This window comes from Corvus brachyrhynchos, unplaced genomic scaffold (genome assembly GCF_000691975.1).
Source record: "Corvus brachyrhynchos isolate BGI_N302 unplaced genomic scaffold, ASM69197v1 scaffold100, whole genome shotgun sequence".
NCBI classification, from domain to species: Eukaryota; Metazoa; Chordata; class Aves; order Passeriformes; family Corvidae; genus Corvus; species Corvus brachyrhynchos.
In genome coordinates this window covers 948,273-965,822 of record NW_008236230.1, presented here as the reverse complement: position 1 = coordinate 965,822, position 17,550 = coordinate 948,273, and the positions used below count along the sequence as shown (strand labels likewise).

The following is a 17,550-nucleotide window of genomic DNA, read 5'->3' as shown; positions in this document are numbered from 1 at the left end:
CAGAAGGTAATTAACCAATTCAAGTTAGCACTTTTATATTTGTTACAGATAAAAATCAGAGGACTACATTCTACAGTAAAATGACCCATCCAACTGTGTGACTCAACAACAGTGTGGTTGGTTTTAAAGTCTACTTTAAACGTTGCTAGTGAACTTGACAGAGCAGCAAATTATCTTAAGAGTTGAGGGTTTTGGTTGGTTTTGTTGGGGGGCTAGGAAAAGTGCATTTGCACTCGTGTAAAAAATGAAGTGAGGCACATGCAAAATCTTTAAGAACACGAACTTTGCTACCCAGTTTGAAAGAAAATGCTTCTAGATTCAAAACAGTACACCACAATATGAAGCAGGAACTAAATTAACCTTTTAAAATCTTCTTTACTGAAGAAAAACTAGAAAGTTTCACAGCCAAATTAAGACTACAGTTTTAAAATAATTTATTCAGTCACATAAATACTTTGTAACATTTGCATGTTCCCTTTTTCACATCCTTGGCACACAATATAGCTCTTAACTTGTACAAAACTAGTGTAAACATCCATGGAAAACAAAATGAAAGCTGGTCGACATACATAAAAACTCAATAAATAGCAAAAGGAGTGAATAATTGATGGCAAAGATAATGTAATTTCACTTGAATGTTTAATTAAAGGAACTTTAAATTTTTAAAAAAATAGTGAATTAAAACTGCATTTCCATCTTTCTACCATTTTTGCATTTAATCAGATACACAATAACAGTTCTTTAGTTCAAATTCTTGAATGAACAACAGCAACTCAATACAGCTGTATTATTTGAGGCATTGACAGTTTTGGTTCACATACAGGTGGTCACAAAACAGTATTTGCATGTTAGTGGCTTTGGACAGTACAACTTCTAAACTCCCACACCTCGTTCCAACACGACATTAAGATTTGCCTTAATGAGCATTAGTGTATAATCTGTTCTTGATAAAGATGACATTGGACAGATGCTGTCGGACACCTGGGTAATGCTGAATGTGGTTGAACCAACGAGACACATTAAGGTATTTCTCCTTTTCTTGCACTGTGAGGTCCACCTGCATGGGGAATAAATACAAGGCACCAGTAACATCAGGCACTGCACTATTAGAGTCATAACATGTGGTAAGGTGAAATAAAAGTGGATAGTTTTACAAATCATTTAAACTCGGGTATGTTGTTACAGTCCAGCAACATTCTATCCTAACTTCACATAGTAAAACTCAAGCCCATAATATGTATATGGACTTTTAATTTACTCAAATGAACAGACCTGGAGGTGGAATATACATTTGCATTATAGAGAGCGTGGAAAAGCTTGCAAGAATTAAATGCATCTCTCTATTCATGGGCTCAGCATACAGTACTGGGGGGTGCAGGGAAGAGTTCTACAACATGCACAACCCTTTCATGTTAATTTAGCAGACAGTCTTGTCTCACAGGCAAAGTGACTACTTCATGTTTCAAGGTGTACTCTAAGTACAGGAGTAAGCTTTTTCCAGGCAATTTGAGACTGGATAGGATAACTGGAAGTTGTTTTGTATGACTATTGAATAAAATGGAATAGTTACTAAGAATCAGTGTAACTTAACTATTCAGATCTGCTAGCTCACATTATTAAGATAGCAATGTCATGATTCAAATTACAACAGTAAAACAAACTGGAAACCCGTCCATACTTCATAAAAATATTTAAAGTGCTGTCACACAAAACAGCTTCAAGATCAATCAGGAAGAAGTCTCTAACTATCTTTTCAACATCTCCTTGTCACAGGAATTGCGGCTAAGATTAATGCAGAGCTTCAAGCCTATCTTTAATCAGAGGACTGGCTTAGGTAGAGCTAACTACAGTTATAGATCCAAATTCTACCTTTAAAAGTCTTTCAAATTTAGATCAGCAACATCCTCAAACCTTTACTACAAAATCTGTTATTACTTTGGAGTCTTTCAAGCCAGCTGTAGAACTAGTCCCACCTTTTATCACTTGTATTACTATTCTTGACTAGCAATTTTATGTCTTCTTATTTCTCTGTAATCAATTTGGCCTATCAGTTTAGACCATGATGTCTTTTCTCACATTAGCATACTACAGCTGAATTACAAATGGGGTAGACCTCAAAACAGACTATGAAACCTGGATCAGAAACCAAATGTGATCCTCATATCAAACTACCCTATCCTATCTCACCAATACCAAAACCAATCAGTGCAGGATTCACCTCACCTCGTTTTCAGTTAGCCAAGTTAACCACCAAGCTTAACTTAAATCTTTACAACACCTGCAGTCAATGAAGAAGGACACAGGACAGTTTTAACAGACCAAATCACTATCTAGACATGCCTGATACACGTTTAGATTTCTAAAGCTAATCAAGGTTAATCTCCTCCACAGCTAAACAGATGGCAAATTCCTTACGCTTTGTTCCACAAACACTAGATTTTATGGACGCTGCAGGTTCCCTGAAAATTTCATCTTGGGAACAAGATAGCTGGAAATAAATCTGTTTCAACAAACTTTGGATCACAGGAAGAGTTACACATACTCATTTACACATATTCAGGTTTGTGAATAAAAAGCTGCTCTTTAAACCCAAGTCAAATTTCACCTTGTGACACACCACCCTTTTGAATTCAAGAGCTGCCTATTAGATTTGCTGCTTCTCCTTGCTGTTCTCTCACACAGCCCAGCATTTGGCTTAGAACTGGGAAGCTTTAAACACGTAGCAGCAAAAAAGAATGTAAGGATATATACTAGAAGATGAACCAGTGGAAAAATACTGAGGAAGAAGAATTTCAAGGAGTTGTAGAAAGGAATTCTAAACCAATGGAACATAGCATTAAAGCTCAATTAACGGGAAGTTAAGAGCATAGTAACTGTGGCAGCAGCCAAAAAGAAGGGATCTTGCAGCTGCTCCTAAACCCAAGTGGCTGCCCTTCCTAGGGAACATACCTGCCAGAATACAAGCACAGCACTACAGATGTATTTCTGTAACAACTTCTGCCGTTTTGTACTGTTATGAACCCCAGTTCAGGCAGTATGAGAAAATCTGCTTTTCTTGCTGCTGGCGTGGAAATGTAAACACTGTTCCTAGAGTTGGATAGTCTGATAGAAATGCACAGAAAACCCATAAAAACCAGCCATATATTTTTGCTGATCTAGAAATATAAGAGAGTTATTGGCAATTAACCAAGTGAATAGCACTAACCAGAACAGCACTAACAAAGGGGAAAAAAAAATCTACATTTTTTTTAAAGGCATTACAAATGAAAAATGGAAGCTATTGTAATATAACACTTTCACAAATTGCCTGAGTTTCTGCAAGTGCAGTATATTCAGGACCAAAAAGATGCAGTACCATTTAGGGAGAGATGCTTTTGATCACCTGCAGTGTGTTATAATTAATGGTAGTTGGATGCTGATGCTTGATATGAAGCTGTAGAACCATTTACAAAGTAACACAGTTCGTGAAAAGAACAATGTGTGTACTCCAAGGCAATCTAAAACTACTGGAAGCGAAGAAAGGTATTTAAGTAAGAGCAAATACTAAAATACCAAAACTTTAAGTTCCTTGAGTTTACAACGACCTTTTTCAAAGTCTTTAATGGGTAAGCACCTGGTTAGGGAAAGGCTGAGCGAAACTTTAGATTCTGCAGCAGATACAGTATTTCCTTCCCATAATCTTTTACTGATAATTCTCAATCTTCACATTTCTCCAATGTAAATCAAAAATAGAAGTCTGGAAAACTAGTCCTCTTTCATTCTGTTAGCGTAGTGAAAAAACATCTGAAGGGCAAAACAGACAGCTATGCTAATAATAAAGCCCCTTTTTGTACTCTAGGCACAACAAGCAAGATATTTTTACTTATTTACATAATGTACTCTATCAGTGAAATATATTAAAAAGCACTTTGTGGCATGCTCTACTTTTTACTCGGAACATAACTCTTAGGTTAATTGTTTAGAGATCACTTCCATGGCATTTTTTACAACATTTTGTTAGATGGGTATTTTCTGTTCTTCCTCATTAAATTAGATAATTCCCCCAAGTTAAGAAAGGCTGCTGTTCTGCTGTTAAAATAATTATTTGCTATTAAAGCAATTATTTTAATAGCAAAGAAGCAGACACTTAATTTGACAGGCTTTTTTTTTTTTTTTTCCCATGAAAAAAAAGTCTTTTTCTTCCACCGTAAAGCTCACTGAGGGAACCAAGGTAGTTATCATACAATGCAACTCTAAGAGTTTCTGAAAGGGCTAAAAATACACAAGCTTTAATTATATTTTCTTTCTGTAGCATTGGGGATGCAGGCATAAAGTCCCATTCCCATACCCTGCATGTCATGGAAAATCTAAAAATACCTGCCTACATATGAAGCTCTTCAGCATCAAGTAAAGGATAGGAAACTATCTGACTTTTTAAGTTTAGCCTTTAGATATGGGAGAAAAAGCCCTACAGCTGGATGGTGTATATCATGACATACATGTACTTTCACATAGTTTTGTCTGAGTTTCTGCTGTTAAAGGAACAAGCTTAAAATTACAACTTTTCTGTAAGTTAAAACTGGTTTTCTTGGATTTTAGTTCAAGAACTATTTTTAGCATCATTGCTTAGAAAAGCCTGTTACCTCAGTACTAAAATAAGCAACACATCAGTGAATATTAACAAAAATTCATGGCCATCTGTTTATTACAGGAAATGTTCCTCATGGAAAAAGTAACTCCAAAATAAACTACTATTGTAGTCTCAGTTCAATATTAGTAGTTCTGACTCAAGGATAACAGCTTAGTTTGTTTTGTATTTGATCATATTCAGTTTGATCCCAAAATTTTGACTGAGGCGTCTTCTATTTGCAGATATAAACTTCACCCATAAGTAATTTTCCAAACCTTATTAAAGAAATTTTCAAGTCAGACATATAGACTTGAGACCACTTCCTTGGTTCTGACATTTTTGAAGTATAAAAGCAGATCAATCTTCATATTGATTATTTCTCTAGAAACAGAACTGGACTTGTGCTGGTCAAAAATATTTAAGAATGAAGACATCTGGAAACTTTTTAAAAAAAATAATTTAAAATAAAAAACAAATATGAAAACAAGTTCATTACCACAGGGGGAATTTAATGCTTACTGATTGCCAAGCTAACCTCAAGCAATGCTTCTAAATTCATGCTTTCTCTGCAGTCTATGCTTTAACCTAGTAGAACTTCATTGTTCGTATTTATCCACATATGTATTTCTGGAATTGAAGTGTCTATAAGACAACAACATTAATATTACATACACAGAGACATCAAGTATATATGACAATGTAGATCATATTGACTGAAAAGGCAGTATCAACCATTACACCTTTTGGGTGTTTGTGACCTATATTATGATGCAGAACAACGTGTACTATTCAGTTCCTGCCTTATTACTATGCATGTGTATTTCTAATTAAAAGACTCAAAATAGATTCTGTCTGCAAAAAGCCTGAAACGTTACCTGTGAATCTGATTCTCACTGACTGAAAGAATAATTCTTTTCCCACAATATGGACTTTTAAACACATTGCACTATTGTGTTTAGTAAGATAACTAGAAGGGACAGGGAGAACGAAAGGCAGGCACACAACTCCAGAATTAAGAGTTGCTGCTGTTCAGTAGACAAACTGATTAGTCAGTTCAAATGGATGAGCCTGAACAATGAAGAATCAGACTTCAGAACCCCTCCTGGATAATGGGAAGGGCAACATGTAGATAGGAGGAGGGAATGAATACAAAGATGGATGATCTATACTCAGAAACACCAAGGTGAAGAACTGATTGGTTGGTCTTAAAAACTCTTGCAATGAAATGTGCATCAGAAGGGCTTCAAAGTTTCACTACTTGGCTATTCAGGATGATCATGGTATGTCAGTAATATTTACAGGATCCTATCACTAATGTCTGTGTTAGCACGTAGTTTTTAGTCTATACCCTTAAAGGTATTATCAGTAATGTTTTTGGATCAATTTTCTAGACAACTTGATGGACAGCAAGATCTGTGGGTTTGCCCTATGCCCCATGTCTCCCATTTCTACCTCCTTTCTTAAAGCATTATAAGAAACATGTATTGTTATTTTGCACAAGGCTTAGCTGAAGCAGTGGTGGATAAGACAAACTGCTTCTCTGAACCACATCACATAAGGAGATACAGCAGCTTTCCCTGCCTTCCCCATAAAGCTTAGGGCAGAGCACCAGCTCTGGACATACTCTCTTCCAATCACAAGAAAAATAAAAATAATTAAAAAAAAATATTAAAAAACCCCCAGAAAACCACGAGATTCTACAGTTCAAGATCCTGCCTCTGTCTGTTAATTCTGAAACCTTCAAAATACATGTAATTCCTGGTTAGTAGCTTCTAGATTTTCATATTTATTTAGAATAGTCACTCCATTGCTTGCCCTTTATACCCTTCTGATTCAGAAAATTACCTTCCATGAAATCAAACATTTCAGAAACAGATGCTGTACTATAAACTTGTCCCAAGTAGTGTCTGGATGGTTGCAGGCACCCAGGAGCACCAAGTCATTTGTTTTTACCATCTGTTCTATTTCCCAAAGCAATAACTTGTATCTTTTCTTCTTGATTAGGTGGTCTACTCTAGAGCAAACTCAAAATTTAAAATATGCTTGGATTTTCCCCTAAGTTTTTTTTTAAAAGTCTCATTTGAACTTGTACTCTCTTACAGAATATTCAATCATATTTTCAGAAAGTATAGTTTTTTTAATGTCTGCATATTATATGTGAAAGGTAGCCCATTCTGACACTGTAGTCAACACATCTATCCTACTACTTAAGCTATTTTACAAGGCAAATATGATTTAACAGAATTAATTCTATGTGACTTACTCTAGCGTGTTTTCAAAAACCTTCTGAAATGAAGCTTCCCTTCCCTCTCCTCTCCTTGACACTCATTTGAACTTTTGCTCTTGGACAGTCAAGATAGATACATAAGTTCTCTTTCATTTCTGGTAGTATTTCACTACTTGGTTCCCCCTCCCCTCTGCTTTCATTTTGAAATGTAGTATTCTTCCACACTTCTCCCAGAGCTCTGCTTTTCATTGTATTAAAGCAACCATTCATGAAGTTGACTGAATTCAATTCTCAGACACACATGCATTTGTCAGAGGCATCTTCTTCTAATTATCCTCACCCCCTCCCCCCCAGTTTTCTAATGCAAAACTGACTGATTTCATCCTCTCCCAAGAATTCAGTAGACCTTTTTGTATAAGTCCTTTGGTTTCTTCCCACTCCAGAGAATGACAATGGCTCATTTACAAACACATTGCAGCCACCAAAATGCAAAGAGCTTCTACTGTTTTATCTTTAAATTAACACTTGGGGTTCAGAACTGAAGGTGCACCAATTTTTAAGCACTTCATAGTAGCCTGAGCTAACTACAAAACATCTCAACATCTTCCCCACTCAGCACAAACTTATTTTTGGGGTGTTTTTTTTTCCCTTTTCCTCCTGAGCACCAGCTCCCCATGTTATTTTCGTATTATGTACCTTATCAAGTCTTATCACTCACATCTTGAAACACAAATGACAATTCATTATGGCTCAAACTTTTTTACATGTAGTCATCCTTCAGGAACTTTATTTACATGCATTTGTATTTCTCTAATACTAATGAAGTTAGTACTTTCAGTTCTGACACATCCTTCCAGCTTCATTTATCTATTTCCCCATGTAGTTCTGTGAGCAGTCACGTTTCAGACTCAAACAGGCAAGAATCCTCAATCCTAGAAACACAGGGATAGGTATCATCCTTGCTACATTTCACAGAGGAAACTGAAGCATTTGGACACTACAGGTCTTCTGACAGATCCATAGCTACATATTAAAGAATAAAATGAAAAACTTAAAAACAAGTTTTGTTTTCCTCTGTTCTGTCCCCTGTCATTGATAAGTTCAGTAGGTCAACTTCTACAACAATAAAATGCCCTTTAGATAAATAACAATTATAATACTTGTACATATAAAAATGATGCAAGTAATGCTTACCATGATATGATGCAATCCATAGTACATCAAAATGTCTGCTAAGGTAAAAATGCTTCCTGCAAGGTAGACTTTATCTTCAAGGTGCATGTTAAGATCCTAAAAAGGAAGAAGTCATTACACTGCTGTAGTATTGACCTTGTGAAACAATATATAAAGGCAGTTGTTAAAAATAATAGAAACTTCCTCTGGAGACCACGCACATAAAATAAACACCAGTTTTAAATTATCCCAACTCAGCTAACAAGACAAGAAAAGAAGAAAAAATTCTAGAAAGTAAGTGACAAGATAATAAAATATCATTCTTTGACAGTGAGAATTAGGTAAAATTTAAATGCTGGTCTCTGAAAGTAGTGCTTTATATCTAGTGAATTTTTTGTAAATGGAAATGCAATTTATTTTAGGCTGACTCCACAGAAATACTTTCAAGTCTGTCTTTTCTTCAATTCAAATTACTGAAATTCCAAAATTAAAGAGTTGTGTATTTATCAGGCACGCAAATTCAAGTATTTAACATTTGATTAGTCGAAAATGCAGTCCCTATGATAAAAGGACAGCACACAGTTCTTCCAGCAGCAGCTATGCCTGTCCTCCAGGACTCTGTGCAGCTGATCAGCAAGGTTCTGGAGCTCCAAATGTGTAAGAATCAAGGAAGCACACAGGCATAGTGGGGTGGGAGACAAGGTGTTTCAAGCTTAATGCTTGAAACCCATCAGCTGCTATCGCTTGAAACCTGCTTTTATTAATGTTGAAATCACTGCTAGCAATTCTTTGTGACTGATATTGTCAATTCAGCTGCTGTCCAAGCCTCTAAGAGAGCATTTCAGCATTTTAAGATAATCTCTCAACTGCTCCAGATCAGAGGCTATGACGGTGGATAGTAGGAGGCTTCTATTTAGGTTCAGTAAATATTTCAAATGTGTATTAACAGAAAGACCCCTTTTCACGGCTTTTTGTATGCAACCATTCTCTGCCAGAAAACAAGAGGCTGACAGGCTCAGTGTTGCTCAAGTTTATCAGTTCTGAGGACACAGGCATCATGCATTAGCTCTACCTTTTTACCTGTCCTTCCTTTTCTCCAAATCTTACCTACTTGTCATCCAATTTATGCACCTTTCTGCCCCCTACTTTCCTCTAAAGAAATGTAGTAACAAATGAAATTACCTACTTTAACCCCGACTCCAGCACAAGCCAATAGTATTTACAATATTCTTTTCAGACATGTACAAAAAACCAGTTTCCCAGCTTTTCCTTGGTTTTGGAAACTTTCCTTATCTGAAGGGAAAAAAAGGAGCACACAACATCTGCTTAAGCCACTCCCTCCCCCTGCCCTAGAAACAGAGGTAAGCAGCTTAAACGTAACTAACGTTTCTAAAAATTTTATTTTTTCAGTCTCAGTTACAGAATATTCCATTTTCAGACAACCTCTAACTGAAAAAAAAAGTCTCAGGAAAGGACAAGGGGGTTAATAATCAGTGAACAACTGAAAAATTATATTTGGCCTAAAGCATTTGGCACTTTTTTGTGGTTACATAATTTTACTGATACAGAGATATCCTATAGTACATACATTGAAAATAAACCAAGACCAAACCACAAAACTAAAATGTTGAGATTTTAAGACATCTAACCTTGCATTTGCTTTTGACAAGTTCGACTCCATTAAGCCACCTTACTATTCTTCGATAACCTCTTCATGACAGGACTCCTGCACTTCTGTAATATTTAAACCTCCCCATGTCTGTTTTGATTTCTTTTATTAGAGTAAATCAGGGAAAAATATTAACCCCTGCATAGTTAAAATTCTGTAAGGTCAACTGCCCCTGGCTATGTAGCTTCTTTTGTTTAGACTGGTTTACTGCTTTGTTCATGTTAGTTAGCGCTCGAATTACTTCAAACATGTAACTACAGCTCTATGGAATTTCCTACATGCAACACAAAGGCAAATACAATGGTAAGAAGAAAAAACTTGCAGGAAGAAAAAAACCCCAAACCTAGAGATTTGGTTACTAGGAAAAAAGCCCCATAAACTTGCCTGTTTTGATACAAATTCTCTGACCAGCATTTTTCATTTCAATTAACCAGAAATTCCACATGCATTATAATAAAAACTAACACCACTGAAATTATATCTTCTCCCCCTCCTCCCCCACTCTTCTTAGCTTAGGCTATGGAATCAGGATTTTGTAAAGTAAAAAGCTCATTATCTCTGAAGGTACCATTACCACAGTTATTTCCCTGCTCAAAATTTTGGATTTCTGCATCAAAGAAATTACAGCATGCTAATTCTGAGTTTTATATTGCACGTGTACACTCAAAATAGTCATCAATAAAAAAATCCTAAAACTTTAAAGGCAAGGTAAGCCATTACAGCGTGAACAAGTCTTTATTCTGGCTCATCAAATTTTATGAAGTCACTTAACTGAGCAAATTAAATTTGACAAAAATGGTTTAGTCTTGTATAAATTAGCATTAGTTTACAATTCTGGTTTTGAACATGTACTTTTCTCCCCTAAAATACAGGCAGATATTCTAATTTCATTCTGCAAGTCATGCTAATTCAGAAACACCAAAGTATTTTTTTTTCCATGTGCATTAGGCACATTTAGTTAATCTTGCCTCATGGGTTATGCTTCCCATGGATGATTATATAACTGGCTAATAGCCAAATGTGCCAGAATTCCTGAAAGTCAAGTTTGCTTAAGTGATCACAGTATTAAAGTGAAATAAGTGTTCCTGTCCTGAAGAGATTAATGAAAATATGAACACAAAACTGTATAGAATTTCTATTACATGCAGGAAATTCAGGTCTGCTGGCTGACATTTGAATCATTTGCCTTTCATGTACTGAATGCTACTATTCAAATGAATTACATATATACAAACCCAGAATTAAAAGACTAAGATAGTCCTGGAAGTTGCTTGAAACTATATAAACTTACTGTTGCAATCCCTCGGGAAACTCTTTCTCAAATTTCAGACAGGTACTTAAGGCATAGCTGCATTACAATGCATTAACATACACTGAACAACTGCAGCAATTCAAACACCATTTTTGGGTATGAGCAACAGAAAGAAGAACTGTTCCATTATTTATGGACTAACTGATGGATTTCCATTTGCTTGTTCTATGGGGAAAAAAAAATCCAATTTACAGCCCATATCTAGCAACAGCTCAACACATCCCATCCCATTCACAGCCCCCAGTATTGCTTACTGCCTGTTAAATATGCAATCCAATGGCCTGTAATCCATTTAACCTGCTCAAGCCGCTGAATCCCTGCCAGTCACCACAAGTTGTGACAGTGGCTCGGAAAAGGAACAGTTGCTTCTTATGACAACTCAGGACCTAATCACACTCTGATTTTGTTCTGGATATTTTGCCCACAACACCCTGCTGGTGTGTGTGCTTCCCTTACACACACAAGCACATCCTGCCCTTTCAGTCAGCAAGATTCTCGAGGTCATTTATGCCCTAAATGCTTTTATATCTCTCACTCCATGCAAAGACAAAGCTGAGCACTCCCAAATGCTTCAGGAAAGCCCCTGACAATGCAGAACCCAAGAAAGGGTTTCTGCAGCCATATCCAAGAAAAGCAGAATTACACTTTTGGTACATAGACATATTTTTAATTCTCATGTAAGACTCTTCTCTCTAACTGGCAAACTATAGCTAAACCTGGTCTGAAAGAATATTATATACAACATACTGAGTTTCCTGTAAAAGACAGAAGAAAAATAATCAACAAATGTTGCTGCAATAATCAAAATTCAATCTTTAAACCTGTAAGTCTGCAAAAATATCCTGGTGCTAACAGAAGAGGTAAAGAAGTGAACACTGAAAATTGAAATTTGAAAAATGTTTGCTGGACAGGCTTGCCAAAGCAGGGAAGCATCCCATTCAGAACGCCCAAAAAACAGTGTACAGAACTATGGATTAATGGCATGAACAGAGCATGGATTTACCTACTTCTGTACCTGTGTAAACAGTAATTTTTCAAGCAAGCACATTAAATAAAAATTACAGCTCTTATTCAGATTTCTAAATGGATTTCATGATTAGAGCCAGGCAGCATAGGAAACTGGGATAAAGCTAACTGAAATAATGGAATATTGTTTTGTATGAGACACTGAAAGTAGTACACAAAGATTCTTAGTTGTAATTATCCTTCAGAGACCAGAGGTTTCTATAGTTATGTGGATGCTTTTTTGTGAATTTAACAAGCTACCAGTTATTTGCAGAAGTTTCTGAAGATGGGATGTGAGGTGGAAAGAACCCTCAGGTTTAAAATACCTAAAATTGATAAAGCAGAGACATTAATATCTCCTGAACAGAATTCACTAACATCTAAGTAGACATTTGATGGCACAAAGGTTCTCAGTTCCTTCCCTGACGAGCAAAAAAACCACTAGTTATCCTGCATGACAACTCAGAAATTTTCTGATTTTTTTTTTCCTATGCAGCTTAATTTACCACTAACTAAAAATCAAAGAAACAAAAGACTATACTCTTTTATCCTGTGGAAAAGAAAGTTAATATAATGCACTGGATATTATACTATCACTGCTACTGACATTCATTTTTCCTACATATCTGCTGAGGAACAGATATGGAGCAAAAGTACTGGCAGCAAAAGTACTGCTCCCATTAATTTTGCCTAGTACAGAAGCACAAATCAAAATTAGACAAAACTCAACAAGCCCTTTTATTGGCCCATTCTGAACAGTGTGGCATTTGCTCTGAAAGAATATAAAAACCCTTGTTGAGATGGTCTGTTCCACCATTATTTTCCTGCCAAGTAACAGCTTTAGGCAACATGTTAGTAAGAACAATTTAACAACCTATTTTCATAAAGCAAACAGAAAATCCTTCCTGTTCAAATTCACAAACATGAAACCACTTATTTACCGACATTTTGTAGAACCACATCAGTTAAGGGTTAAATCAAGGCAGCCTAAAGTTTATAGCAGAAGTGACTGAACTGTTTTTGGCGCAGCTTATTATAAATTGTGGCTCTAGGCTGCAACCGTCCCAAGACTGCCATTGTGTATTCCAGACACATTGTAAAACTACAGCCTCAGACTTCCCTCCCTATTTTAGTTTTTCTTTTTTTTCACCCATACTCCCTTTTGGCACAGTACACTTTAATGGTAGGCTGCCTCTTTTCTGATTAATCATGGTGGCAAGAGAACAAATTACAAAAAAAAGCCCTTAATTGCTATGCTATGCAATTATTAGTGCTGAAACAATTCCACAGCAGCCTTGTGTTAAAATAAATTCTGGTTATTCAACACTTGCTAAAAAAAAATTCCACAGCAAAACTTAAATGGTAATATTAGACTGCACTTAAAGACAGAGATTCTCTCTCAACTAACATTGTTTCTCAGTAAGGAAATTTTACTTTGCCTGGAAACACTGGATTTATCTACATATTTGCATTTCAGCATATTATTTTTTCTACACAGCCAGTGCCACTAAGGCCAAAGCTGAAAAGAGATCCCAGCTTAAGCAAGAAACTGCCATATCTCTGCATCTGGTTTTAATGCTGCAATGCAGTTCTGCAAATACTCACACGTATGTGCTGACAATGAAGGTATCATCACTAAAACCATCCCAAGCAGGTGAATTTTGTGATAATAAGACAGAAAACTTGCTTTTGGTTTTTATATGATAGAAAGGCAAGAAAGATAAATGGAAGTTAGTTATTTGTTCTCATACGGTCTTCTCACAGTTTGGGAGAACAAAAAGCATCACAAGTTTCAAGTCTGTTTAAAGAATGACTGAAACTGTGTGACATTTGTCATAAAAGTTTAGACAACAGGGACCTCCAAAGGCCACCTCATCATACCACAGCTAAACCTGAAGTTAAACCCTGTTTAGTCAGTGCCTCCTTCAATCAAGTTCTAAAAATCCTAAAGTGTAGGCAGTTTTCATGCAGTATCTGTAGAGTAACCACGACTGTGGAAGCTTTTGATAGCATTTGCACACAGAAAGTAAGAGCAGAGATGTTACAAAAAGAGAAGCAATGTAAACCAACTTATGATTAACCAGTGGAAGATATTCCCCAGATACAATGAAACCAAGATAACTCTGATTATTTGGGGTTCAAGTGAGAGAAATGGTTCTTCAGGATTTTCACTGGGTTGGTAAGGCAGGCATGATCACCCTCAGGATTAAGAGGGCTGTCAGCTCAAAGAGTAACAAAGTTTCACTTTGTATCATTTTAAGATGCAAGATTTTCCTTGATTTTAAGTAACAGCATGCTAATGCTCCTTCAGTTTATCTTTGGTTTCTGCACACCTTGCAAGAGCCAGAAGTATTATGTTCTGCCAGCTTTAAGTAAAGTCAACCTTGCAGCTCAAAAAGTTATTTCTAAACTCAGTCTCACTGGCAGCACTGAGCAATGTAACTCTCCATCTAAAACATTCTTTCAAAATTAGAAAAAAAGAAACATGTAAAAAATTGATTGAATTTCACTGCTCTTTTATACACACTTTATAAACAGTGCTTAACAGTGTAAAGCAAATTTTCTCTTCAAGTTGTTCGCACAAGACTGCAAAAATACTAATTACCACTTGCAAGGAGTAAGAAGGAAAACAGAGTAAGCTTTGCTATCTGCTCCTTGTCATCTGGCTGCTCAAACAATGGGGTGACCTTCAAGATTCTCTTTCCTGCTTCCACCTGTTTAAGAGGAAGTAAGCTTCAGCCTACAAGAAAAGTTTAATAATAGCAGACCAAGGACTCCACACAAAGTAGCTCAATGTGAAGGACAGTTCTGTAGAGGTTGCTTTATGATTTCACTTTTCACACACAATTTTGTCCAGTACCTCCTTTTAGCATCAATACAAATTACCACAGCATCAACTATGGCCTGTATCCCATAATTGCCAAATAGTAAGACTAGCTCTTAAAATGATCAGAAAAGTGTTATCCTGCAACACCAACTTGCTTATAACCAAGGGTTTATGAAGATAGTAAGAAACTGGCACCTCACACAGGCAGCTGAACAGTCTCTAACTCTAACTTCATAATTTACAGCCTTACAGCCACTGAGCACTGCAAAAGCTCTGCTTCATAAATTTTACAGTTATTGCTGTTTTCCTGTTTCAGGTTGTTGAGGTATTTTTGTCAATAAAAGTGAAAAGCAGCAAGAGGAATAAAAGCCAGTACTTAGTGATACTGCCAAGCCTTCAGCATTTGTTCAGTTTTATTAATTGGATGCTCATACACGCATTAGCACCGTAATCTTCAAGGTCTAGTCACTCTAAAATTCAGTAGCAAGGTAATTAGGCACTTCTTACCTTCAGAACTGTTCTAATATCTTCCTTACTGGAGCCTCCATTTACTCGAGTCACTCTGTATTCCAGCCACTGCTGCACCACAGCTTTCTCCTCGGCAGTGCTTCCCAGCAGCTGCTCTTTCCTAGCCTGCCTGACCAGGTGGGCAGCAATGGTCATCAGCCCCGTCAGCCCAGGGCCATTGTTGGTTTGGAGAACAGGAACCTAAAAGTGGAAACAAAAGTGTAAGACTAAACAAACAATTAAAGAAAGCAGTCTCTACATGAATGGCTATTGTTTTTTTACATTCCCTCAAAAGGACCTTTGAAGCAATGTATTAGAATTTAGAAGCATTCATGGCAAAGGTAGTGCCATCATAACCAAGTCTGTATTTACTTTTTGCTCTTTGGGGTGTTTTCTTTTCAGTTCTTACAGAAAAACATGAACAAACCAAGACACCTTTAGCTCCAATTAAGCAAATTCTGCCAATATTAGTCAGAAATAACATTGCTTGTTCTAACACTGGCAGAAATCTTATTAACTGACTTCTAAATGGTTTCCAAATTCAGGACTCTGACTTAAGACCATGAAGTCAGTACCATCCAACTTGTCTCTGAGCAAGCAGGCTGCAGTAACCACACCTCTTGAAAAGCTTTTTCCTACCTACTGCTCCATTCCCAAATGCCCTGACAGCAGTCAGGAGCTCACTGGTACCAGGAGGACAACACAACACATCTCCAGCTTTAACCATGTCTTTGTGAGTGACAGCACAGGTTCAACTGTGGGAAAGGAAACTGAACCACCATCTCAAGAAATTAAGTGAGTGAACTGAAACTCACTGCAACAGGCTGAGGCCCATTCTGTCATTTATGACATAAAATGAAGGAAGCTGATTAAATGCAACACTCTTTCTTTTAAAGTATCTGCCCACACAGAGGAGTCTGTCTATGTTCACACTTATTTAATATAAGGTGCAAGTTGAAAGCATAATACTATTTTCATAGTTATACCAAGAGTCTTTGACTACTATTAAGCTTTTTCCACTGAGCATGCTGCTAGAAAAAGTTGCAGACAGATCTAGTTACTTGAATTTTTCAGCCTTATGCTTTACGGTGATAGTGCGAAAATTCCAGTTGGGCTGTAATAATTAAGTAATTAAAGCAGCTTTCACAACTGAAGAATACATATAGATATTCAGGACTCTAATCATAAAGTCAGTTAAAAAATCCCAAAACATAAGGCAACTGCAGAGCTTCATTTCTCAACCAACCTTTTTCAGGAGTTGTCAGGTTGTCACACAAATTGCTCACAAATTTGTGACACTCCTGGCTCCATATTACATTTTTCATGCCTCAACTGCCTCCTAGACCATGGAACCTAGTGTTTCCATACAAACTTTGAAACATTAAGACATCTAGAGCCATAGAATTGTCAAGGTTCGAAAAGACCTTTAAGATCATCCAGTCCAGCCATCCAGCCAGCACTACCACTGCAACCCCTAAATCACCTCACCCAGCACCACACCCAGACATCTCTTAAACGTCTCCAGAAATGGTGACTCCACCACCTCCCTGGGAAACCAGCTCCAATGCCCGACCAGCACAAGAGGGAAAAACATTTTCTCAAATCTAATCTGAATCTCTCCCCTCTCAGCTTAAGGCCATTTCCCCCGGGCCTCTCACTGCAGGCACAGCAGATGCACCGGCCCCCACCCCACTACAACCTCCTGTCAGGTAGGAGTACTTTAAAAGAATAATATTTAAGTCAACACGCCCTCACTACAAACATGCTCCTATTATTAAAACAGCATCTTTTTTTTTTTCCCCCCCCCATGTAATTTAACCAAGATAGCACAGACATAACTCGCACAGGCACAGGAAAAGGAGTGGTGAAAGAACAAGTCAAGCCGAGTATGTCAAGCCGAAATCCCTTCCACGACACATGATGATCCTTCCCACAAGCAGAGGAATGGGGTTTCCAGAACCTACAGGCTGGCAGGCAGGAGGCCCTACAACACCCACAACACATGTGGGTTGGTGAAGGAAGGGCTGCAGGGAGCACAGGTGAGACGCTGCTCAAGGAGATGCCAGCTGGTACCTGGGGGGCCGCAGCCACCGTCATATGGGTGTGTGGGGGAAATTGCCAGGGAGGCGGGAAGGGAAGCTGGGAGGGAAGCAACCATCGGGGAAAGGAGACCAGAGGACGCCCGCCCTCCCGCGCGTGCCGCCACCGCCACCCGCTCCAG

General features: G+C 37.4%; 1 protein-coding gene across 1 annotated transcript; it reads right to left on the bottom strand.

Annotated features, from left to right (window-relative positions):
• Positions 1 to 410: 410 nt before the first annotated feature.
• On the bottom strand, positions 411 to 16,056 carry EEF1E1 (eukaryotic translation elongation factor 1 epsilon 1). The gene is made up of 4 exons (XM_008643455.2): positions 15,973 to 16,056; positions 15,330 to 15,530; positions 8,031 to 8,126; positions 411 to 1,057 (listed from the first exon to the last, which is right to left on the bottom strand). The coding sequence occupies exons 1-4, from the start codon at positions 16,054 to 16,056 to the stop codon at positions 917 to 919; spliced, it is 522 nt and encodes a 173-aa protein (XP_008641677.1). The 3' UTR covers positions 411 to 916.
• Positions 16,057 to 17,550: the final 1,494 nt, after the last annotated feature.